The sequence below is a fragment of the Colletotrichum scovillei genome (assembly GCF_011075155.1).
Source record: "Colletotrichum scovillei strain TJNH1 chromosome Unknown Contig00011, whole genome shotgun sequence".
Classification (NCBI taxonomy): Eukaryota; Fungi; Ascomycota; class Sordariomycetes; order Glomerellales; family Glomerellaceae; genus Colletotrichum; species Colletotrichum scovillei.
Window position 1 is genome coordinate 1,584,477 of NW_023336269.1, and position 21,807 is coordinate 1,606,283.

Genomic DNA, 21,807 nt, shown 5'->3' on the forward strand with positions numbered 1-21,807 from the left:
CTGGGACGCCATGATTGCAGCGTAACCAGGATCTCCGTTGACAGCGGTGTCGGACAATCCATGAGAGAATACAAGAGTCAGGGCACTTCACATAGACCTCTGCATCTATTCAGGCTGTTGCAAAAGTTTTCGCCTGCCTCACTATCAGTAGGACAGTAGAGAGAGACAGAAGGAAAAGCAAAGCACGAACCGCATTGAGTCGGCATCAGAGTTGACCACGCCTTCATAAATGCTTTCATCCAGGGGTCGGGCTCGTGGATGTCAAGCCCCTGGATCGGAACCCTTTTTAGATCCCTGGAACTGTGTCTCGAAGATGAGCCATCACTGCTGAGTCCTGACGGGCTAGACGACAGGTACGAATAAACAGCCGAGGATGACCTGGGGAAAAGCGAGACTACCTACCTTTAGGCTTATCGTAGTTCTGCAAACCCATATCATCGACTTCAAGGATCTACAGCTGCTATAACCGCCGCGTCAGTCAGCCTGTGGACTTTTCGCCCACACCGCGACCGCCCATTGTTTGTGGCAGCGAAAGGAGAATAATTGCAAGGGACGATCTGTCATTTATCACTAAGCTACTCAGACATTCGAAATTACAGCTGGGAACTTTTGGCATTATCAACATGGCTTGAACTTCTGTGGTAGTGTGAGGGACATCCAAGATTCTCGCTCAGTCTAAGAACCCATCACTGTAGGTCTCCAGCTTCCACAAAGCCTTCAAATCGCAAAGAATCTATTCTTTCTCTCTCAAGGGTATGCCTACACAAGGTCTCAGATCATGAACTCGTTAAAACTGGTCATCTCTACGCCTTACCGTTTACCTCCTCAGTCTTCTCCGTCCCCTTTCCGTTCGTCCCGTTGCCGTTCTCCTGACCAACGGGACCAATAGTCTCCCGAGCAACCATCAAATCCTGAGCCAACGCGCCGAGGTGAAGCACATCAGCCGACATGGAAATAAGACTCATCCTCTTCGCCGCCTCCCGAAGCTTCTCGGGGCTCCCGTACGGCGGCGCGCAGAACGCGAAGCCGGCATACGGCTTGTCGTGCTTGTCGATGGTGTCGAAGAAGAGCTTCGAGATCTCGAGCCACTCTGGCTCGTCGGCGCCCATGCCGCCCATCTTGGCCTCGAGGTTCATGCTGACGCGGCAGTCGAGCGTGCCGAACCAGACGACGTCGATGTCCGGGCACTCTGTGAGGATCGCGTCGAGGTTGCGCACGCCCTCGGCGGACTCGATCTGGATCATGATGGCGGCCTGGTCGTTGACGCACTTGTGGATGTCGCGGTTGGGGTCGTAGGGGGTGTCGGTGAGGAAGGGGATGAGGCGGAAGGGGGGAGCGGAGCGCGTGCCGCGCTGCTTGGTGCCGTACTTGGCCGCGGACAAGACGTGCTTGGCCTCCTCTACCGTCTCGACCTGGGGGATGACGACGCTGGCACCGCAGTCGAGGGCGTAGCCGATGGCGGCGTGATCGTGGCCGGGAACACTGTTTGATGAATGTCAGCGCCAGCTTCACTATTGTTAGTTGCTTGTAGGAATCCCTACCGAACCCAAGGGATGGTTCGTCCCTGGCTCATGAAGATAGCTTCATGGACCATCTATACCCTGTTGGTCAGTGAAGTTCGGCACAGCCAGTTGTCGTTCCGGCCGATGACTTACCGACGTCATGGTCTCGACGTTGCAGGAAGTGTGCTCCCAGTCAATCCAAACTGCGTCGTATCCCATGGGGGCAAGGAAGCGTGTGATGGGGAGAGAACTGAGGCCAGCATAATAGCACATCAATGGGGGGATCTTCTTCTCGTGGGCATCACGAATGGCTTGACGAGCCTTGTGCGGTTGAAACAGGGAGGGCGCCGCGTAGGCATTCATTCCCAGCGTAGGGACATTCTTGTATTCCTGGCCGATGACTGACATCTTGGCTAGTCTGTCCGCTCGGAAGATGGGTGATTGGTAGATGAATAGAGTCTCTGGGGTGAGGTATCCACGTAATGGAAGAGATATCGATGCGTTCAGATGTCGACGAAAAGAGCGGCGAAGGTCACTCTTTTATATCACATTGAATTCATCAAACGTCACATTGCATGCTGCCAACTTGTGGACCTTCAGGGGCCGCCAGAGCTTGCCGGGGCTCGCAGTTGGTTTCTCTCCGACAGCGACAACGTGGAGCTGGACTATCGGTTTGTCTCTGTGACTCGGCATTGGTACTATACGGTGCTCTAGAAGATGTCCCAACTATTGACTTGCTTTGACCTTGTTCGACGAGGAGCATTTCTACAGCACGATGGATGCAACGACGGGTGGGTACCCTACTCTCACGTCAGCGTGTGTCGGCAAAAGAAAGTGTTTGGTCGTTATGCTCAAGCATAAGGCTTTGCAAAAGAACAAAGTTCCGTACCCTAGCCGTAAACGCCCTTCCGTACATCAATCCAATGGCTTATTGGGTATCTTAGTGCTTAGTATAGGGTAAAGCAACAGCGATATAGGCGAGCTTCCTAGACGCGGGGAACGCAAGAAGTTGGTGCATTAACCAGACGGTGATTATTCGAGGGACGTCAATTGCTACCTCTCGGACACGGGCCGAATTGATCGGGCCCTAATAGCCGGCTGAGCTGGCGTAAGCTTCTATCAGCCTCCAATGACCTTTGAAAGGAATATCATGTTTTTGGCTCCGCGCTAAGCGTTGTCCATCACAGTAGGTCTTACTGCAGGATCATTTACGACCTGGATCAGACAGGGGATCGTAACCCTCTTCAGGAAGGACCCTCAGAAAATGTCCCACATGGATATTTTGCCGTCTTTGCTCCCAGCTGCCAGCCAGTGAGCATTCTGAGCTTGCTGGATGCGCCTGTCCTTGACACTGAGCTGCTGTTGTCCTGGACGAGAGATAAGATCGTGGGGAAGCTGATTGGGATCGCTGGACGCGCTTCGGGTTTCATCAGTCCGAGATGTAGCCCCGACACTAGCCAAGGCAACCGCGTAACATCCCACTTGGTGCCATTTGAGAGCTGCCACCTCCTTGAGCGTCTTGGAGGAATACACACGAATCATGGAATCCCAGCCAGCGGTAGCAAAGATGCGTCCGTCGTCCCGCAGGCGTAAACTCTGCTGGCCCGAATGCTTCGTGTTCAAAATCTTCAACGGCTGCTGGATGATGCCCAGGTCAATATCGGAGTTAGGTACCGGATTAAGGCCCGGAATAGGGTGTTTGGCGATTGTTGCATCTGCACCGGAGGTAAGAAAGTAGCCTTGCTCCGCGACGACGTCGAGGGAGAGGATGGGCTGGTTATGGACTTGAGACAAGTAGGTAGTATTCCAAGTCCCACTGTTGACCTGCAAGACCGTTGCTAACCCATTCTCGTATGCGGCGACGAGGGTCAAACGACCATTGGTGGATGACGGTGTAGACCCGGGTACGTCTACGTACAGCAGGGCTAGGGCCATGACCATGCCATTCTTCTCTGTTGACTTTATTGTGTGAAGTCGCTTCTTGGACGGTAATTCGTAGATGTCGACCTATCACGGATGCACGGGTTAGGTTCCCGGTCTCATGCACAAGGCCGGGCTTAATGGCGGAGATAATTGGCGGGGATGGTGAACTGACCGATTCCGACGCCAGAGTGTTTGGCACTGCTAGTAATAAGTTCGAAGACTCGGACGCGTCGTCGCCAGGCAGCGGAGCACATGATGCGAATGAACAGAAATTCATGGTGTTGACGTCGATGAGATGCAAAAGCCAAGGTTGTGGCCGTGGCTCTGCTGTCTCATCGAGAGGTAGCTTCTTGCTCAGGTGAGATTCATCCTTGAGGCCCAGTTGCCAGACGGCAAGCTTATGATCCCGGCCGTGGCTGAGTAGAGTGTGAGAGAGGATCAGCGATGCAGCGATGGAGAGATGCTCACGTTATTATCCGGTCGTCTCCCCAACCCTTTATCCCCAAAATTGCGTTCTCATGTGGCCTCCATACAGCCGTCGGGCGCATAATGGTGAGGTCCCAGAGGACGACGAAGCCCTCCGCATCTCCGCTGGCCAAACGATCGTTACCGCGGACGAAGGATAAAGCGTGCACTTGGGCTTTGTGGCCTCGAAGGATGGACTTTGGGTGAGGGGTTGATTCTGCCATGGCCTGGATTGTCCGACCTGCGATCTTGTCACGCGAAAGATTAAAGTGAAAGCGCGGCGATTTGAGGTGGTGGAGGAAAAGTCAAAACAGTGTCTTTGATTCCAAAAACGCACAGTATCCTCCTGCGGAAGGAAGGGTTCTGGCCCACCTGCACTCCTCTAACCGGCTTACTTACCACAGCGGAGGTGAGCCACTATTGCCTGCCGGAACATGCTATTCACAGTATCAGAACAGTGCTTCGTCTGATTGCCATGCCATGTTTTCTCTGCTTTTAGGAATCTGACAAATTGACAAATTCAGAGATGGCATTTCTGACCACCGGGATTTGGGATACCGAGTACAATAAAGGGGACAAGACATCTCACGTCAGACCTCTGACACATTACTCCGAACCGCCCGTCTGCGTGAGGTGTCGCACTTTGATTCGAAGACGAACTGATGATAATCTACTCTCATGAGCTCGAATCCCATGGTGGCGGTTATCAATATGACTGGCAAGATAAATACCTGATAAGGACCAGGGATGCTGTGTGAGGTGAGATATCTTGGTAATCCCGGAATAGAGCCCGTGACGTGGGACAATGGGAAACAGGCACTGCAGTTCACCTTTACTGTGAGGGCAAATGCGTGTACAGGCGAGAGAGCCGGTAGATGTTTGTCTACTTCGGTCGCGATTGGGGCGTCTGTTTAAAGTTGCCTTTATCCACCGCGAAGCTGGGGTTATCACGACATGACTCTCGTAAGGCGGAGAACATCGAGAGGCCCGTGAGGCCCATGTTCAGTGTATCCATGTAAGTCGGTTCACGTTGTATCCCTCTGTCTCTGCGAATGCCACAAGTTAGTAACCGTCCCTTCAGTGCGGTATGAGATTTGTCCACTAGAGGGTGGTGGGAAGCGGACGGTGCGGCCGAGTCGACCGAAGGGTCCGGATCGCATCGGATATTATAGATACGAGCGGAGGGAGGTGAGTCGTCGCCCGCTCGGTCCACGTCAGCTTGGAATGAAGGGTCTCTTGTATTTTACCGTGATGCCTAAATCCTGTCGGAGCACGCAACGTGGAGTTGTGTAATGTATCCTGGGCTGGAGGCAAGACACAGCAAGGTACGGGGAGCTTGAGTTACCACATGTAAGTTATCCAGAGCTGTGGAAGATTCCCAGCCGGGCGGGTTGGATCCTGGCGGGGCATCCTTTCTGGTCAGACGGGAACGTCCAGAACCAAGTCAGCGGGATTATTTGGCTTGGATGGCACACATTCCTGGTTCTCCGCCGTCTTGTCATCTCTCTAGGTGAAAGCTCGGTGTGGCCAGGTGTGTTCGGTGTATCAGGGTTGCTTTCCTGGTGGTGTGCCGGCGTGGGGGGGGGTCTCATTGGATCGTTCCGTCTGTGCCCGAGCAGATTTACGGTACCTGCTCCTTCTCCTTCGGTGCTCCTTCCATTCCAGATTCAGACCTACTTGTACCTAGGTAGGTACCTAGGTTCTACGTGTGTCCATCCCGGTCTCTTGGTGCCGGTACGTATCACAACTTACGCCATCGCTGCTTACCTCATTTGTCTTTGGTAATTGGCCCTTCCTGCAGCCCTCGTAAATCTGACAGACGGCAATCTCTCCGACACGTGCAACGGCAACATTGGCACGCAATTGTCGCCGACGGCCGTCTTCTGCCTTACATCCACCCAAGCACCCAAGCCACCCCCAAGCGTCAACTTGGCATCATCCTCAACAGACGTGTCGGCCCAGTTGGCTTCAAGATCGGCACACCGGTCTGGTGTTACACACACACTTCGTTTGCTTCGAGTCTGCTCTGTTCCTCCGCATCCCGAGACCCCTTTCCAATGCATCTCAGTCAGTATCGATACACGACAAACCCCTTCATCCGGGTTCGCGGAGGACGTTATGATGAATCCATGACCCCAAGTCGGCAAAGTTGCTCCGAACCTAGCGCACAGAGAATCCACCCGTGATGGATGGACTTTTGTGCTATGGGCGCTGAGCGATTCGTGTCGCAAGCGGCATTCTCGAATTAGCATTGAGCATCATCTCGGCCTAGCAGTCACGGCGGATGAATCATTTTGCCATCGATGATCGGGCACACCGTTCAAGAGCCTATTCAATGGGAACTTGGGTATCCTGGTTGTTCGCCCTAATTCCTCTCCGCTCCGCACCGCTAGGCAATGCTTGTCTGACCAAGCTTATTGAGCTGTCGTTTCTTTTTTCGGTTCTCTTCTCTTTCTCTATCGTCCTTTTTGTTCGTCGTCTCAATGTTCTCGAGTACTGAATCACCGGACGAGTCACCGGCAGGCGAACCATCTGGTACACGGTTGCTTTACAAATCAACATGGGAAACGTTAGTCCGAGTAGTAGGGACGGGCGCAAGTTTTGATGATGTGGCGGCGTTCAGTGGGCAACAAGCGCAGCCTTATCCGTCTGCAGCATCCAACGAGATGCCTGTGAAACTCGAGCTATTCCCGAATGGCTTGTACCCGGTGTTCGCAAGTGCGTCTCTAGGGGCTCGGAGCGACCCCAAAGAACAATACATTGCGTGCCTAGACACCTAGACTGAAGGCTCTGACTCCTCCGCTCGACTAACGCCCACCCAAACTCCGCAGATATGTCGTTATGTCCATTACTTCCACCGAGTCGGCGGAACCGGTACTGCACGCTGCGTAAATGCAGCCCCATGAGCAGAGACAGGGGGGACGGCTGATGTACAGCAAGCGATGCAACGCCGGAGAGCCTGTCTTGGCCTCCAATCTGCCTAAGCAGAGAGCCTCAGAGACCCCCAAGGGATATTGCGGACTTTCGGAACATTCCAGATCTACGAAATGGAGTCAAGCCTAAGATGAGATACTTGACTGTCCAGTGCAAGAAGAGGGATGCATCACGAATCGCAACTACACCTGCGGCACGCATGCGGAGATTGGACGATGTTGACTTCCGTAGTTACCAAGCAGCAACGCCAAAGTCGTGCAAAGCTGCTCACATCTTGGGTCATTTTCCCTTTTGGGCTCGGTGCTAAAGTGTTTGTAGTAGGGCTTACCATGACGCCCTTACATCACGCTTCGAGTCGTTCATACGTACCACCGTAACGTCCCAGCCTAACGCATCCTTCTCGGACCTGAACGCACCACCAGCATGTTGGAACGACCTGTTGCCCGTTATGTTACCGCGACATAGCACACAAGTTAGCCTTGCACCATACACAATGAGCCATCGCATCAAATGTCTCCGTTCAGGAGTCCCCCCCTTGTCAGCTTCCCACCGCGCCCAGGCGTCTACCGCACTTCGGAGTGGACCAAGGCCACACTTGCGGGTTGTCTCTCTTCCTCCGAGCGGCGGGCTCCCGGGGTCAACGCTTTGCAAACTCCGACCCGCATCGCTTCCAGGTTCTTATCATGTTGTCTGATCAGATACATAAGAGAGCCGGGCCTCCCCCGGTCATTGCACCCTCGTCTATTCTGTGGCACGCACTTTAGAGACATTCAGCCTCAACCTAATCATCCTAGGATCCAATCCTTGCTTGGATTTGAGAAGCCACAAGCTATTACAGGCATATCAAACTCTCAGTCTTACCGCCAGAGTACTCGAGCTACATGCTTCACAACACCGCAGCTATGACTTCAACTACCAGCACCCTAGTAACACCACGAGAGAAGGCCGGGGAGAAGACAGGAGGAGAGACAGATCGGGAGAACACCCCTACACCATCAATGCTTGACGAAGAGGTAGTAGAGAAGAAGGAGGAGGCCGGCACTGCAACTGATGAGGAGGCCGGCTCATCACAACCAACGGAACCCAAAGAGCCCGAATACCCCACCGGCATCCGGCTCACCTTCATCGTCGTCGCTCTCGTTCTCAGCATCTTCTTGGTTGCTCTCGATATGACCATTGTCGCAACCGCCATTCCCAAAATCACAGACGAGTTCCGTGGTCTGGACCAGGTCGCCTGGTATGGAGCAGCTTTCTTCATGTGTGTTGCCGCTTTTCAGTCAACATGTAAGTCATCCGATCCCCCCTAAACAGTGGGCACTTCATTCGGCCAGAGCATCACTAACACCATCGTGAACAGGGGGTAAGGCATACAAGTACTTCCCACTCAAGACGTCGTTCCTGCTCTCGATCTTCATTTTCGAAGTTGGCAGCCTCATCTGCGGTGTCGCTCCCAACTCAGTCGCCCTCATCGTTGGCCGTGCCATCGCCGGCGTGGGTGCCGCAGGTATCGGCTCCGGTGCCTACACCATCATCGGCTTCTCCGCTCCGCCCGACAAGCGACCCACCTTCACCGGTATCATCGGAGCCTCGTACGGCATTGCCTCGGTCATCGGGCCTTTGATCGGCGGAGCCTTCACCGACCACGTTAGCTGGCGCTGGTGCTTCTACATCAACCTCCCCATCGGAGGTCTCTCTGCCGCCATCATCCTCTTCTACTTCCACACCCCGCCACAGGCCGTTCCCGTGAAGGCGAGCATGCTCGAGAAGTTCCTCCAGATGGATCTCATTGGCACCGCCCTCATCATGGCGGCGACCATCTCCTTTCTGCTCGCTCTGCAGTGGGGAGGTCACCAGCACCCCTGGAACTCGTCCACCGTCATCGGTCTGTTTGTCGGCTTTGGCCTTATGATTGTCGCTTTCATTGCCCTTGAGTGGTACCAAGGCGAGCGTGCCATGATCGCGCCCCGCCTCATCAGTGACCGCACTGTCTACATCTCCTCCGCATACGCCTTCTTCTTCGCCGGCGCCTACTTCGTTCTGGTCTACTACCTGCCCATTTACTTCCAGTCCGTCGACAACGCATCTCCCACGCAATCCGGGGTCCGCAACTTGCCACTCATCATCGCCGTCACCATTGCCACCGTTGCCTCGGGCATCTCCATCTCCGCCACAGGACTTTACACCCCGATCCTAGTTGTCGGCGCCGCTCTCGCTACCGTCGGCGCCGGCCTACTCTACACCCTCGACATCGGCACTGGAAGCGATAAGTGGATCGGATACCAGGTGCTCGCCGGTCTCGCATGGGGTGCTGCCTTCCAGGTCCCCATCATTGCCGTCCAGGGCACAGTCAGCGAGAGTGATCTTGCATCTGCCACCGCTGTTCTGCTTTGTAAGTTTACTTCCCCTCCTCCCCCTTGTCCCGTACCCTCAAAAGTTCATCCCACTAACACCAAGCCTCACAGTCTTCCAAACCGTCGGTGGAGCCTTCTACGTCGCCGCAGCCCAGTCAGGATTTCTCATCACTGTCCTCAAGAAGGTTGCCGAGAACGTTCCCAACGTGGACCCCAACCTCGTCGCTCTCACCGGCGCAACCCAGATCCGCACCGCCTTCCCCGCCGATGCCGTCCCGGGCGTCATTCAGGCCTACATGGACGGTCTCAAGGTCGCCTTTGCCCTGGCTGTCGCCGGTGCCGGCATCTCGTTCCTTATCTCTCTCGGATCGAGGTGGAGCAAGCTCAACACCAAGAACCTGGCTGGCGCCGCCTAAGTCATTGTTGTTCCGTCACGAGAAAGAAGTGGGAGATTTCATATTCTCAACCTTTAAGTGTTATTCGACTACGATTAGCTTTCCCTTTTGTCATTCACTAGATACCATACTCGACTGTGCAGGAAAGTCTTATAGAATCTAATAATAGGCAGATGGGCCATGGAGTTTTGGTTGCATTTAGGGGTAGGAGGAGGACTTTTGGTCTACCTACGAGGGTGCTTATTTCAGGGCCACTCAACTCTTATGTTTTACGAAGATAATGTCAAATTTCCGTTGCCAATGCACGACATGTGTCAAATATGACTGTGTGAATCGATGATCAAGTCTGCTGATGCTCCACCATCGTAATGCCGCTCGGCGATGCTTCATGTTCCACTCTGGATGGAGGCTAGGATAGATAATCGAGTCGTTCTCACCTAGATACGTGGTGTAAGGTAAGGGTCGGATGTAGCAAGGTGACAGATATGCACGGCAGACGTAGAAGGAAGAGATGACAAAAACAACGGCAATAGTACAATGGGGGCGATGGAGCGATGGCGATGAAGGAAAGTGCGAATGTACTCCTTCGGATATGCTCAAGCCAGATCTTTTTACCCCCCCACCCGCATTTATTCCTTCAAATTGCACGAGCTGATATATGAGTTTCCATTGTAGCACACCTCAATTCCTCGTCATGCAAACAACTCTTGAGTCTTCCGCCTCGTCTCCCCTGCAGACGAGTCAGTGGGCAGCTGCTCAACCTTGTACTCGAAATCCTTCTGTATCCCCCTCACCGGCCGCAGCTCCGTCTCGCTGTCCTGCGCCGAGGAGACACGGCCGTCGCTCTCGCCTTCCAGCCGTACCGCACCCTTCTGCCACTTCCTCGACCGCAGCGACATGCCGCCCGAGCCCCCAATCGTGGGACCCACGTACTTTGCCGTCGTCTGCCTCGTCGCGTTCCTATTCTTGCTGAGCAGGAAACGAAAGGCGGGGAGTGTGGCGACGATGATGCTGACGGACGACTCGATGTGGCTCCACATGCTCAGGAGCACCGGCCCGTTGGCCACCGTCGTCGGGTCCTTTGCTGCGTCGCCTGTGGCTTTTGTTACTTGTGCGAGCCGCGCGATGGCGAAGGCTACGATGATGCCGCCGAGGGAGAAGAGGATGGCTAGGCCGAACTTGTGGGATGGGGAGGTGCTCAGCTTGCGCAGGAGGTTGAGAGGCAGGATCATGACTGTTCGCATTGTGTAAGTAATATGGGACGCCTACTGCAGCTCTGCATCCGAGACGTACTGAGAATATCTGCCGCGATATCTGCGCCCGTCGCGAACTTGATGGACGCATCTGCTCGTGCCAGGTCTTCCGGCGCAGTACACCCAGCTGGTTCTGTAGCATTAGTCATTCGTTCAACAGTCTAGGATTCGCGATAACGTACTCGTACTCCAATATTTCGTCAATGGTGTGCATGTCAAAAAGTTGGAAAGCATGCAAGCTAGATACAGCACCAAGACCGCACTGAAGCACACCCACCAGGCGCGAATGTATTTGGGCAGCCCGGTGACCAGCCTTCGTACGAAGAAGAGAATGGAGAATTTTGCTGTTGATCACACAAACGCGCTTAGCACTGTTCACCACCATATCCATTTGTGCAAACCGGAGAGGAAGAGACATACCGGCCCACAGCGTCGTCCAGAACAGCAGCATTTGACAGAACATCAACTTGAGAGCTGCAATCGATCTGGCAATAAACTCGTCGACCCCCAAAGGCACTGGTGTCTTGGCATTGTTGGCAGCCGCCTTGGTATACTCGCCGGCGAGGTAGAACTGCGGCAGCATGCAAGTGATGACTGCGGTCAAGGCCGTCAGAGTCACGAGTCCTGCGATGATGAAGTAGTCGTCGGTAAAGAGGCGCCGCTGGAGGATCCATTGGAAGGTGCCTCGGAAGACGGTCATCCCAAAGGCGGCTCCCCACATGACCCAGATGAGTATCTGTCAGACATAAGATATCGTGTTAGCCAACAGATAACGGAGCGATATAGGGTAGCATGGCCAATGCGACGGTTACGACCGAGGCACGGATCAGAGATCGACAAACGGAGACGTTGCCCCGGCCGTGCCGGACTCCGAGTAGGCGGGGGCGGGGCGGCACGGGCGGGTCGGTTGGCTGCTTACCATCATCTCAGTGTAGCCGAGCACCGGAGTCGCCATATTGCGAGTCGTTCGTCTACCGGACGATGTCGGTTTGCGTCTCTGGGTCGGATGTTGGTTTTACGCAGAAGTTCGACAAGTGGCACAGCAGCTGAATATTGGGGAAAAGTGGCCACACGAGGGCATTAAAAGAACGCATTCACATTGCTTTTTTTCTCTTTTTGCCTTTTGCCTTTTGCCCCCCGAACCGACCTGCTGGATCAGGGGCGCTACGCCGAGACGCATCCTGCCCATGCGAGTTGACAGAAGGATGGAAGGGATTCTCGTCACTCACCTGCGGGATTACCGGCTAGGTTTGCGCCATTCGAGCAGGGCAATATCTTTTGTGCTCTTTCTCGCTCGTGTCAAACGGACATGCTAGCCCGAGTCGGGATGCGGACGACGTGGGGTTGAACAAGGGTATTTGGGTATCGACGGGGGGCTCGCCACCAACGGCAGCACCTCATCTCGCGTCTGCGAGGATGCTACCGACCTGCCAATGAGAGAGTCGTCAAACCATGACACTACTGCACTCGATGGCAGACCTCAACCAACTTGCATGATCCCCTCCATCCTTCGCTAACGATATTTCTGCAGCTCCATGGGATCCCCTGGGGGGCGAATTCTTCCCAATTTTAATATACTTCCCATCGCTACGAAACTGGGTTCGAAACCCGGAATCCCGCGATAGAAGAATGCTTGACTTTCCTCCTGCATCCAGACCTCCTCCACGTTTCGTCGTGGTTCATCGCTTCTCTGACTGACTCCTGCCAAGTTACCTTAGTCAACAACCATGGTTTGCGCCGCATCTCTCGTCGCCAGCTTGCTGGCTGTTGTCGCAAACCCCCTCGTCGTTGCGGCTGAGAGCATCGCCGACGCCGCCACCAATTCGGCTGTCGTAGCCAGCCTTCCAGGGTCAGAGAAGGTGGCCTGTGGGCTGCTCAACTCCCGCTACCCCAAGCAGACCTATTACTCCGGTTCCGATGGCTACACCTACGAGACGCAGACGCAGTACTGGTCCGCGACAGAGTACAACACACCAGCTTGCGTCTTTGTCCCGCAGAATGCCCAGCAGGTGTCCTTTGCTGTCACCACACTGACTCTGAGCTTGACCAAGTTTGCGGTCCGCAGCGGTGGCCATATGCCAGTTGTGGGATACAACAGCATCGGATCCTCCGGCGTCCTGCTGTCAACGTCCAACCTGACCACTCTGACCCTCTCCAGCGACAAGTCGACTGTATCTGTTGGTGCTGGTTACAGGTGGAGAGACGTATACTCCTACCTCGCGCCTTCCGGCCTAGCGGTCGTCGGAGGTCGCATTGGCGGTGTTGGCGTCCCCGGTCTGCTTCTTGGGGGCGGAATCTCCTTCTACTCGAACCAATACGGCTTCGCAGCCGACAACGTTGTTCGTTACCAAGCCGTGCTCTCTAGCGGATTGGTCGTCGAGGCCACCGCTACCAATGCCTACTCGGACCTCTTCTGGGCCCTCAAGGGCGGCGGAAACTCCTTTGCCATTGTCACTCGCTTCGACCTCAAGACCTTTGTGTCGCCCAAGGTGTGGGTAGGAATCTCGCAGTACGCACAGGCGGACAGCGCAAAGTACCTCGACGCCGTCTACAACTTTGGCAAGTTCGGTTCCGCGGATGGCAAAGCCGCCATTATTCCCACCATCCTCACCTATCCGTCGTATAACATCACCGCGTACGCGGCTGCCCGCTTCTACGACTCTGAGACCGCGCCCGCGACAGCATTTGAGAACTTTACGTCTCCTGCCCTGACGCCTGTGGCCGATTCCTATGCTCTGCAGCCTCTCGCCGACTATGTGACTGCCGTTGACGCACTCCAACCCACCGGTCTCCGACAAGAGTGAGTCGTCCCCTAGCCCCTCTGACTGTCATCTTGTCATCCCACTGACTCTCTTCAAGATTCCGCGTTATGTCTCTGGTAGTCAACCGCGACGCAGTAGACTACGTCCACGACACCTTTCTCGCAGCCACCGGCGCCAGCCTCACCGGCATCGTCGGCCTTTCGGCCTCCATCACCTTCCAGCCCATCACCAAGGAGTTCATCCAGCAGGGCGTAGCCAAGGGCGGCAATCCCCAGGGCGTGGACCCGTCCAAGGCGCCGTACTTTTGGGTCGTCGAGAACCTGACGTGGCAGGACGCCAAGGACGACGCCGCGGTAAAGGCCTTTGCCGACAGCGTCACGGCGGAGATCGAGGCCGGGTTGGTGGCCAAGGGCGTCGCGGGCGGGTATTTGTACTTGAACGATGCGGGACAAGGGCAGAAGATCTTCCAGAGTTACCCGGCGGCGAACCTGGCGAAGCTCAAGGCTATTCGCGCCAAGTATGACCCGTTGAGGATTTACACGAACCTCTTGGTCGGGGGGTGGAAGGTCCTTGACGCTTGATCTTCGTCTGACTCTGACGGTTGCTGTTACTTTCCACTAATCAGCCGAGAATAATGTTTATAGTAATGTGTACTTAATTGAGCCTGATGACCAACCTTGAAAACTGATGTGTACGTGTTTGTGATTCGACGAGCTTCCATGAGACGAATTCGAGGCTTCCATGAAAACCCACTGGACCGTTCAGTTAGCCGCCTCCTTTCTCCTATCGAGACGAATCCTGGAGCAGACATCAGCAGAGACATCGCAGTACAACCATGCAATCAGCAAAACACTGATACAGCTGTTCCTGGAAAACAAGAATTCAACTTTTGTAGGTATTCCAATCTCGCTATAAAATGCAAAATGCGCCCTTCCCCCTTTCTACCTCTTTGCAACTCCAATCCGTACACCCACACACACCCCGCAGCAAGAAAAAAAAAGTCTATGAAGAGCCGCCCGTAACCTTGACGCTACCATCCTCCATACCAAAGTACGCAGCCACGGGCTTCTGCGCCAACCCGACCTTGCCAGCCGCGGCGGCCTCGACGCCGTTGAGGCCGTGGAAGATGCCGATTTCGACGATGCCGGGGATCATGAGCAGCTCCTTGGCGAGCGCGGAGACCTCCCACGCGCCGCTGGCGTTCCGGGCGCTGCCGCCATCGGAGACGTCTGAAGAGAGCAGGAGCTGCGGGAAGGGCGCGTCGATGAGCCACATGCCGTTGTCGGTGACGACTTCGCCGGCTTTACCGGGAGCGCCGGGCCGGACGGCGGGCTTGACGGCGCCGAGGGCCGTGAGTCTGTCCAGCACGTCCGGGGCGGACATCGGGAGGACTTCGATGGGGATTGCCTTCCAGTTTGTGAGGAGTCTCGCGGAGAGCTTGCGGTAGTCTGGGACATTCAGTCAGCTCAATTCTCAGTTCTTCCTACCCGGGGAAAAACTCACCAGCGACAACAACAAACTTCTTGGCGGCGATAGCAACAAGCTTCTCCTGGAAAAGACACGCGCCGCCGCCCTTGATGCAGTTAAGCTCGGCGTCCACCTCGTCGGCGCCGTCGAACGCGACGTCGATGGCGACGAGCTTGCCGTCCGGGCCGAGGGGCCTGTCGTCGAGGTTGCACAGGCGCAGGCCCGCGGCGCGGATGAGGCCCTTTGACTGGCTGCCCGTCGGGAAGAAGGTCATGTCGCCGTAGAACGCGGGTCCCTTTGCGGCGATGGCGTCGACGACGTAGACGACTGTGCTGCCGGAGCCGATGCCGACGTACCGGGCGCCTGGGGCGAGGTGTTCGTCTACGGCGCGGTAGGCGGCTGCCTTTTTGGCTTGTTCGACGAGGGACATTTTGGGTGTGGTTGTGAGGGTGCGGCGAAGGGTTAGGTGGAGGGAGGGTGAGGGTGAGGTTGAGATTGATGGTGGGGTGGTTTGGGCTGTGCGGGATGGCGTGAGGGTGAGGAGGGGATGAGTTTTGGTGGTGAGGTGTGAGAAGGGGCGTGAGGTGGTGGATGAGGAGGAGAGGAAGTGAAGTGACGAGACTTTTGATCTTATAAGTCTTCTACTTGTGCTGATGCTAGTCAGGGACATGGAAGGCGAGGGCGAGGCGGGAGTCGGGATGAGGTGGTGGTGTTATAGTGGGATGAGCCATAAAGTTGCGTCTCTTGCGGCTGTCCGGGCTTACTCAGGAACCTGAATCGTGACGCGGGACGGGGAGAGTGGATTCGGATCTCCGGCTGGCGACGGCTGGTCCCGGATGGGAGGTATCCCGGAGCCGTATTCAAAGATAGACTTGGACAAAGAGATATTGCGGCTGGCATAGGATTATTGTGTTCGGTCAATTGTAATCCGAACTATTAGAAGGCATTGAATTCTCTGGTATCTGATTGATGTCTTTTGCGGTCACCAAGGCGAGAGCCGCAAAATAAGATGGTCGATTCCTCGGTGAGCCTCGGTGAGAACCCCTCCTTCACCGAGCGCGGGGCACACCACCCATCATATGTCAATGCACCTCAAGGACTCAGGAACCACTTCTTTTTTTCGCCATCTCCACATAATGACGTACCCAACGGTGATTTCCAGGGACGTCTGTTCTTCTCCACCACGCAGCACCGACTCAACGCCCGCCGTTTATCGTCTCAGAAGTCAGAAACCGGATCCGCCGAATCAGACCGAGACGGCAAGACCTCGGAGGGGAAACCGGGAGTCCCACCGGTGTGCGTCCCGGTGGAGAATTGCCGGTGGAGAAGGAGGGAAAAGTCTGTACCTTTCATAGGAGATTAGGATGATCCTTCTCATGGAACTACCCTCGCGGTCTTCGCGGGTAGTAAAAGGGTTCCATGCCGGACGACGTCATTTTGCTCAAGTATGGAGACTGGTTGGTGTTCTGAGGGGATGTGGATGGGTCTCAATATGCATTTGCGGTTTAGGGAGCTTCACGTTCAACGAATCTGACCCGCCTCGTCAGCGAACTCGTGTTTGTTCGAGGATATTATTTCCAATGATAAGATCACAAGTCCATTGTCAACTGACTATCAGTGCGAACCGCACCATCGGCTCTCTGCAATTTGGAAACATCACCTATCTATTATTATATTCCTCAACCTCCTATGTAGATGCCGTCTTGAATCCAATACATCTACCAAACTAAGAAACTGAAAAAAGGGACCAGCGTTACAGAACATTGGCTACTAATGTACTGACGCCAATCAGCATCCGATGAGATAGATGAAGACTGAAGAACTAAATGAACCTGTCCACGTTGCGAGCAAACTTCTGTCTCAGACCGTAGTTCTGAGGCAGGGTGAACCGTTCGGTACGGAGATAATGTAGTCTCTGGCCATTAGACAACTTTCATCTTTTCAACGCGTTTGCCAGACTCCCGCCCAAGCTGCCCCTAGATTGGGATAACTTCTTTCTCGTCCCCACCAACAGAGACAGATAACACCCGTCACCACCACACTGGCAACTTCGCACAAGGTCAGCAAGAGTCATGCTCTACAAGGCTAAGTCACATACCAGAACCCGTGATAACCTGCCATCCTGACCATGCATTCGGGGTGAAAGAGTCAATCTGCAGTGCCAAGAGCGCTAAAACAACAGAGACCGGCGACTGTGGTGCATGAGCAAATGAGAGAAAGCGGGTTCTCGTCCGATCAAACACTTACAAACAACACCGTCAAAACGGTGAAGACGGCAAGCAAACTAGCCTGCCTCGACGAGTGCAGAGAGGTCTCCGTACTGGCCTGCCCGTGAAGAAGGCCTATGAGTTCTTTTGTCTATCCAGAAAGTCGGTTAGTCTTCTCTAGTAAAGCGTACTCTGGAGGATAGCGATACCTTTGTTTGCACATTCTTGGCGTCCCCGTCGACTTTTTGTACCACAACATCAAAGTCACTCCTGGCATGCTTGGGGCGGCAGCCCTTGATTCCCCATTTGCAACGATCTTTCTTCCCGGTCATTTCATGTAATCTCTTCCAAACACTCCATCTTTGCTCGAAAACATCTTTGATTATTTCGAGCTCGTGCAATACATCGTTGATGTTCATCAGACAATTTGTGACCTTGGTCGAGAGTTCGCCGAAGACTTTGTCAGATGTTCCGAGAGAATCCTTGAAGGTATCATAGTGACCATCTACTTCTCGCGACTATTGGCGTAACTCAACTGTATCAGTAATTCTGTGGAATGCAGCTCGAACATCGTGCTCAACGGAATTTCAAACTCACGATGCGCAATACCTCTTTCGAGAATACGTCCATGTACGGTATACGCTTACCCTTAATTTCAATCAAGGGTCGGTATTGTATAGCCGTCTTCACCATGTCGTGACAGAGCTGACTCGGGCCAGGATTGACATTATTGGGATCATCGGATCTGAGACTAGCTTTGACGAGATTCTCAAGGTCGACTGATAGATGATCCTGGGATTTCCTGGAGGGATTCCAACGTTGGGGAAATAAGGTGACATGCAGATCTTCGTTCCAAAGTCGCGTTAGTAAATGTACTCCTAAACAACGATCACATATCTTCCCACTCAAATGGCATTACACATCGCCGGAAGAATAAAATAAATCAACGCTACCGCCAGTGGCTACTTACTATTCAATTTGATGATCCAAAGTTGCGATACCACAAGTATGCTGTGAGGGGGCTCTTCGTCCTCAGCAGTTGATCGCGCCGCACTGAGGCTCTTCGGTTGCTCAGAACGATCCTCACGTACGTCTCCTTGACTTTCCAGATCCGAAAGACCACCCATAGGTTTCCTTGCATCGGATCTGTTCGTCAGTGTATGAAGAAAATCTCTGGCCCAAGACAGAGAGAGACGTTGAGCTATTGTATTCGAGCTTTGACGCTGACTTGTTACAGTCTGTTTGGAAGATCGTGCCTTCAGGTAACGAGTCAAGACTTGCTCCTTGTTCAAGTGACTCTGCTGATGTTCGCTCAGGTCCGTGTGGTAGTAGTGATCCAACGTCCGCGGGTAATGCAAAGCTCCCTTTTGACCCTTGTACTCTTGTCCGTACAAGGCCCTCATACCGTTAATGTGTCTTTTGTTGGCAGATGTGCCTTCCAATTGGGAGAGATCAAGGGATCGCTGACTATCGTCGGCTTTCAGGAAACCCGCGAGGTAGTCGACATCAATCACAGGAAGCTGCGGGCAATCGTTTAGCAGACTGGAAAGTCGAGCAAGTATCTGGACTTACCACGATCAGCATGTCGCGAGGCTGTCTCTCTTCATCTGGACTCCCTTTCTCGCTGGTGTTTGAATGCTGTGTTGAAACACCTGCCACATCCTTGATTCCCATATAGCCATGCTGGCAAAGAGGAGGGACGTGTCCCGTCGATTCGAACGTCGTTTGGAAGCACTTCATGACTTCTTTGAATGTAGCATCAGTCTCGTCGCCAAGATATTTTACACATAGGGCCTGTCCGTAGTCATCAGTATGCTGTATACAGGGCGAGGTATTGCGTCACCAATGCAACACGGTCGAAGTACCTTTGCCCAATGCCACTAGATCATTGTTGTTAGTCGCGAGATGTCGATGATAGTTCCTTGGAAGAAAAGGTTTCAAATACTCACGTTGTTTGCCGGGAGATGGTACCACATCATTGGTTTCGTCGCAGTATGGTCTCTTGCCAAGTATGTCATCTGAGGATTTTCCAGAATGTCTCTCATAGGAACGCTCTCAATCTCTGACTCTGCTCTTTTCGTGGAATCATCTTGTTGTCTATGAGGCTCGTCGCTTGATGCGCCGTTCGGGTCGCCCTTCGTTCCGCTTTTCGATTGATCATTCGATTCCTCGTTTGTCGATTTGTTCTGCTTGACCTTGCCCCGCCAGGTCTGAGCCTTGAAGCAGTCTAGAGGATCGTCACCTTGTGACAACTGCTGAATTGCATTACTCAAGCTTTTCAACAAGTTGGTCAGTAGCTGTTCCCGTATCATGTCCGCTATAGTCTCTGCTCCGTATGTAATGGCGAGTTGCAGTGGCTGCATGTGATCTGACTCCTTGGTACCTGTTCCAGGATCTGCTCCATTCTCAAGAAGGATCCTGACAGCTTCTTCCTCTCGAGATAGAATAGCGAAGTGCAAAGGAGTCCAGCCATCTGGATCACGCGCGTTGATGGAGTGATTCGCACTGTTGACCAAGACTTTCAGCAATGAGATGTTGCCCTGGCGACATGCTTCTTCCAGACACAAACGGCTGTATTCTTCGTGATCGATGCCGGTACACTTATTTCGAGAGGCCTGCAACATCCCTCGAACGAGTGCATCCAGCTTGTCGTCCGAGGGTTCTTCAGACCACAGAGGATATATGCCGCGACCTGCGAGATATGAAAATGGTGTGTTTCCGACGTCGTCCTCCTGGTGTACGTTAATGCTCTCAGAGAACCCGTCAATGAGCAGTTTAGCGACCTCGAGGTTTGCGGCCCTACACGCGATTCCCAGCGGAGATTCTTTGGCACCGTTCTGGGCATTAACATCGATGTCTCGTTGCTTGATTAAAACCTTCGCTGCATCGAGACTCCCAAACAGACAAGCGACATGGAGAGGATATTGCTTCCCGTATTCATCAACCGTGATGGATTGATCTTGGTCTTGCAAATACCTAAGAACATCTTGGGTCATGAGACTTCCAAGTACTTCCTTCTCAAGTAGTTGCCGGAGCCTCGAAGTATCCTCGGGGTTCTTTGGGTTATTCTGCTTGTTCCAAATTTCAGAGTTAGCATGGAAGATCTTCTGCATTGTATCTGTGTCGTTGTTCCGAATGGCTTCGAAGAGCTCTTCAAGTGGGGACAGCTCTAGCGCCTTTTGAGGCTTAGGCGAATTTGGCATTCTATTGCCTGTGTCAACGATGTTTGACTTGATGTCCGCCATACTGAGGGTTGTTGAATGAACGCGATGACGGCGGTCGCAATGTGATCGTGAGTGGACAAAAGTTGTGGTTTCCTGAATAATGCAGAGCAAATGAAGGAACTACCGACAGTTTTATCAGAAAGCATCTCAATTCGATAGACCCTCTTCGAATGGCCCGACTCCAATGAGGAAGCTCGAAACAAAGTGGAATCGATGTCTTGATGTTGATTTTTCCTACGTGCGTGTGAGCCCTTCGGCTTGCCACTCTAGTCCAAGGACGTTGCACAAACCTGAGACATGCACGCGCTCGCTATGGAACCAGGCAGCCTCAACGAGGCAAAGAATGCGAGTATGGATTGGGTGACTACGTTGGTTTGAATCAGCCTTGTTCGATATCTGTTGATTCGCTGACGATATCGAGTCGTGGTGGACATTGTGTGTGACTGCATTCATTTATTTGCAGGAGCTGAACTCAATAGTTCCTCTCATGCAGCAAATAAGAAGGAAGCATACAGTCAGTTCAGCCAACAAGGAAAGATTCGCGGGCAGACGCACGTCAGGATGCCATGTAAGGTAATCCACAGCCCCACTATGCACGCCCAAGCAATCTGGTAGGGATTTTATGCCCATAGCCGCCCGAGGCGGGAAGAGTTCGGGCGGAAGCTATCGCCAACCTTTGTCTCGGCAACTGCGGGATAGCGATAGTACATTCATACGTATTTTTATGAGGGCAGATAGCTGATTGTACATTAACACGACATGTTTTCCCTTCATCTCTCTTCTCGTTCGATCTACGGAGCCTTGGTATAATAAAAAAACTTCGTCGGTTAGTCAAGCCAGTAGAAGAAAGATATCCATATGGAGTCGTGTCTAGGCACCGCCAATCTTGTCCCTGTTATCAGCACGGGAAACGCCCATCTCGGTAGACGAGTCGAATTAAACTGTATGTGAGGAAGTCGGGAAATTCAGTGGATATATTATTCAACGAAGTTGGAGTCTGGGTTGACCGAGGGCTGCGCTGTTCGTTTCCGAAGACGGGCGTGAGCTAATAATATAGAGCCAGTGCCCCTCTCCTTCATTTCCATTCAGCCTTTCCTTTTAATATCAATATCATCCTTATTCGAACATTTAGCCCGTCGGTCAACGGTTTCACTACCAGTTCTTAAATACATACACGGTCAATTGTACAAAGACTTTCCAGTCAGTAGCTAGCCCTCTTGTGGGAGTAACCTGACTATCACCAACTAAGGTCAGGTAGATGGAACTTAGTGAATTTTCAGGACTGAATCAATATTCACTTACTGTCCTTTTCAAGTGAAAGACA

General features: G+C 53.4%; 7 protein-coding genes across 7 annotated transcripts; 2 read left to right on the forward strand and 5 right to left on the reverse strand.

The window, feature by feature from the left end:
• Positions 1 to 803: 803 nt before the first annotated feature.
• On the reverse strand, positions 804 to 1,910 carry HER10_EVM0012052 (HpcH/HpaI aldolase/citrate lyase family protein; the record flags this gene model as incomplete). The annotated part of the gene is made up of 3 exons (XM_035481456.1): positions 804 to 1,482; positions 1,542 to 1,594; positions 1,656 to 1,910. 3 exons carry the CDS (start codon positions 1,908 to 1,910, stop codon positions 804 to 806), a joined length of 987 nt encoding a protein of 328 aa, XP_035327359.1.
• An 849-nt stretch (positions 1,911 to 2,759) lies between these two features.
• HER10_EVM0010855 (WD repeat domain-containing protein) lies at positions 2,760 to 4,114 on the reverse strand (the record flags this gene model as incomplete). Its single annotated transcript, XM_035480302.1, has 3 exons — positions 2,760 to 3,509; positions 3,598 to 3,841; positions 3,894 to 4,114. The coding sequence occupies 3 exons, from the start codon at positions 4,112 to 4,114 to the stop codon at positions 2,760 to 2,762; spliced, it is 1,215 nt and encodes a 404-aa protein (XP_035327255.1).
• Positions 4,115 to 7,347: 3,233 nt separating this feature from the next.
• HER10_EVM0008676 (major facilitator superfamily transporter) lies at positions 7,348 to 9,863 on the forward strand. The gene is made up of 3 exons (XM_035478189.1): positions 7,348 to 8,108; positions 8,182 to 9,213; positions 9,287 to 9,863. Exons 1-3 carry the CDS (start codon positions 7,706 to 7,708, stop codon positions 9,589 to 9,591), a joined length of 1,740 nt encoding a protein of 579 aa, XP_035327079.1. The 5' UTR covers positions 7,348 to 7,705; the 3' UTR covers positions 9,592 to 9,863.
• A 399-nt stretch (positions 9,864 to 10,262) lies between these two features.
• HER10_EVM0011059 (uncharacterized protein) lies at positions 10,263 to 11,778 on the reverse strand (the record flags this gene model as incomplete). The annotated part of the gene is made up of 5 exons (XM_035480501.1): positions 10,263 to 10,804; positions 10,864 to 10,950; positions 11,006 to 11,167; positions 11,244 to 11,559; positions 11,743 to 11,778. 5 exons carry the CDS (start codon positions 11,776 to 11,778, stop codon positions 10,263 to 10,265), a joined length of 1,143 nt encoding a protein of 380 aa, XP_035327276.1.
• A 772-nt stretch (positions 11,779 to 12,550) lies between these two features.
• Positions 12,551 to 14,166, forward strand: HER10_EVM0013135 (FAD binding domain-containing protein; the record flags this gene model as incomplete). The annotated part of the gene is made up of 2 exons (XM_035482502.1): positions 12,551 to 13,623; positions 13,683 to 14,166. The coding sequence occupies 2 exons, from the start codon at positions 12,551 to 12,553 to the stop codon at positions 14,164 to 14,166; spliced, it is 1,557 nt and encodes a 518-aa protein (XP_035327456.1).
• A 421-nt stretch (positions 14,167 to 14,587) lies between these two features.
• Positions 14,588 to 15,482, reverse strand: HER10_EVM0008092 (ribose 5-phosphate isomerase A; the record flags this gene model as incomplete). Its single annotated transcript, XM_035477626.1, has 2 exons — positions 14,588 to 15,033; positions 15,089 to 15,482. 2 exons carry the CDS (start codon positions 15,480 to 15,482, stop codon positions 14,588 to 14,590), a joined length of 840 nt encoding a protein of 279 aa, XP_035327033.1.
• Positions 15,483 to 16,890: 1,408 nt separating this feature from the next.
• HER10_EVM0009544 (heat shock protein sti1) lies at positions 16,891 to 20,640 on the reverse strand. Its single transcript, XM_035479030.1, has 9 exons — positions 19,209 to 20,640; positions 19,125 to 19,139; positions 18,832 to 19,053; positions 18,230 to 18,779; positions 17,857 to 18,104; positions 17,469 to 17,777; positions 17,300 to 17,410; positions 17,151 to 17,244; positions 16,891 to 17,100 (listed from the first exon to the last, which is right to left on the reverse strand). Exons 1-9 carry the CDS (start codon positions 20,502 to 20,504, stop codon positions 16,994 to 16,996), a joined length of 2,952 nt encoding a protein of 983 aa, XP_035327165.1. The 5' UTR covers positions 20,505 to 20,640; the 3' UTR covers positions 16,891 to 16,993.
• Between the last annotated feature and the right edge of the window lie 1,167 nt (positions 20,641 to 21,807).

Coding starts and splice junctions, on each gene's coding strand:
- HER10_EVM0008676 (XM_035478189.1), top strand. CDS start 7,706: ATGCTTCACAACACCGCAGCTATGACTTCAACTACCAGCACCCTAGTA. Junction 8,109..8,181: donor TGCCGCTTTTCAGTCAACAT/GTAAGTCATCCG, acceptor CATCGTGAACAG/GGGGTAAGGCATACAAGTAC. Junction 9,214..9,286: donor TGCCACCGCTGTTCTGCTTT/GTAAGTTTACTT, acceptor CAAGCCTCACAG/TCTTCCAAACCGTCGGTGGA.
- HER10_EVM0009544 (XM_035479030.1), bottom strand. CDS start 20,504: ATGGCGGACATCAAGTCAAACATCGTTGACACAGGCAATAGAATGCCA. Junction 18,780..18,831: donor CTCGCGACATGCTGATCGTG/GTAAGTCCAGAT, acceptor GATTGCCCGCAG/CTTCCTGTGATTGATGTCGA. Junction 17,245..17,299: donor CCGTTTTGACGGTGTTGTTT/GTAAGTGTTTGA, acceptor CATGCACCACAG/TCGCCGGTCTCTGTTGTTTT.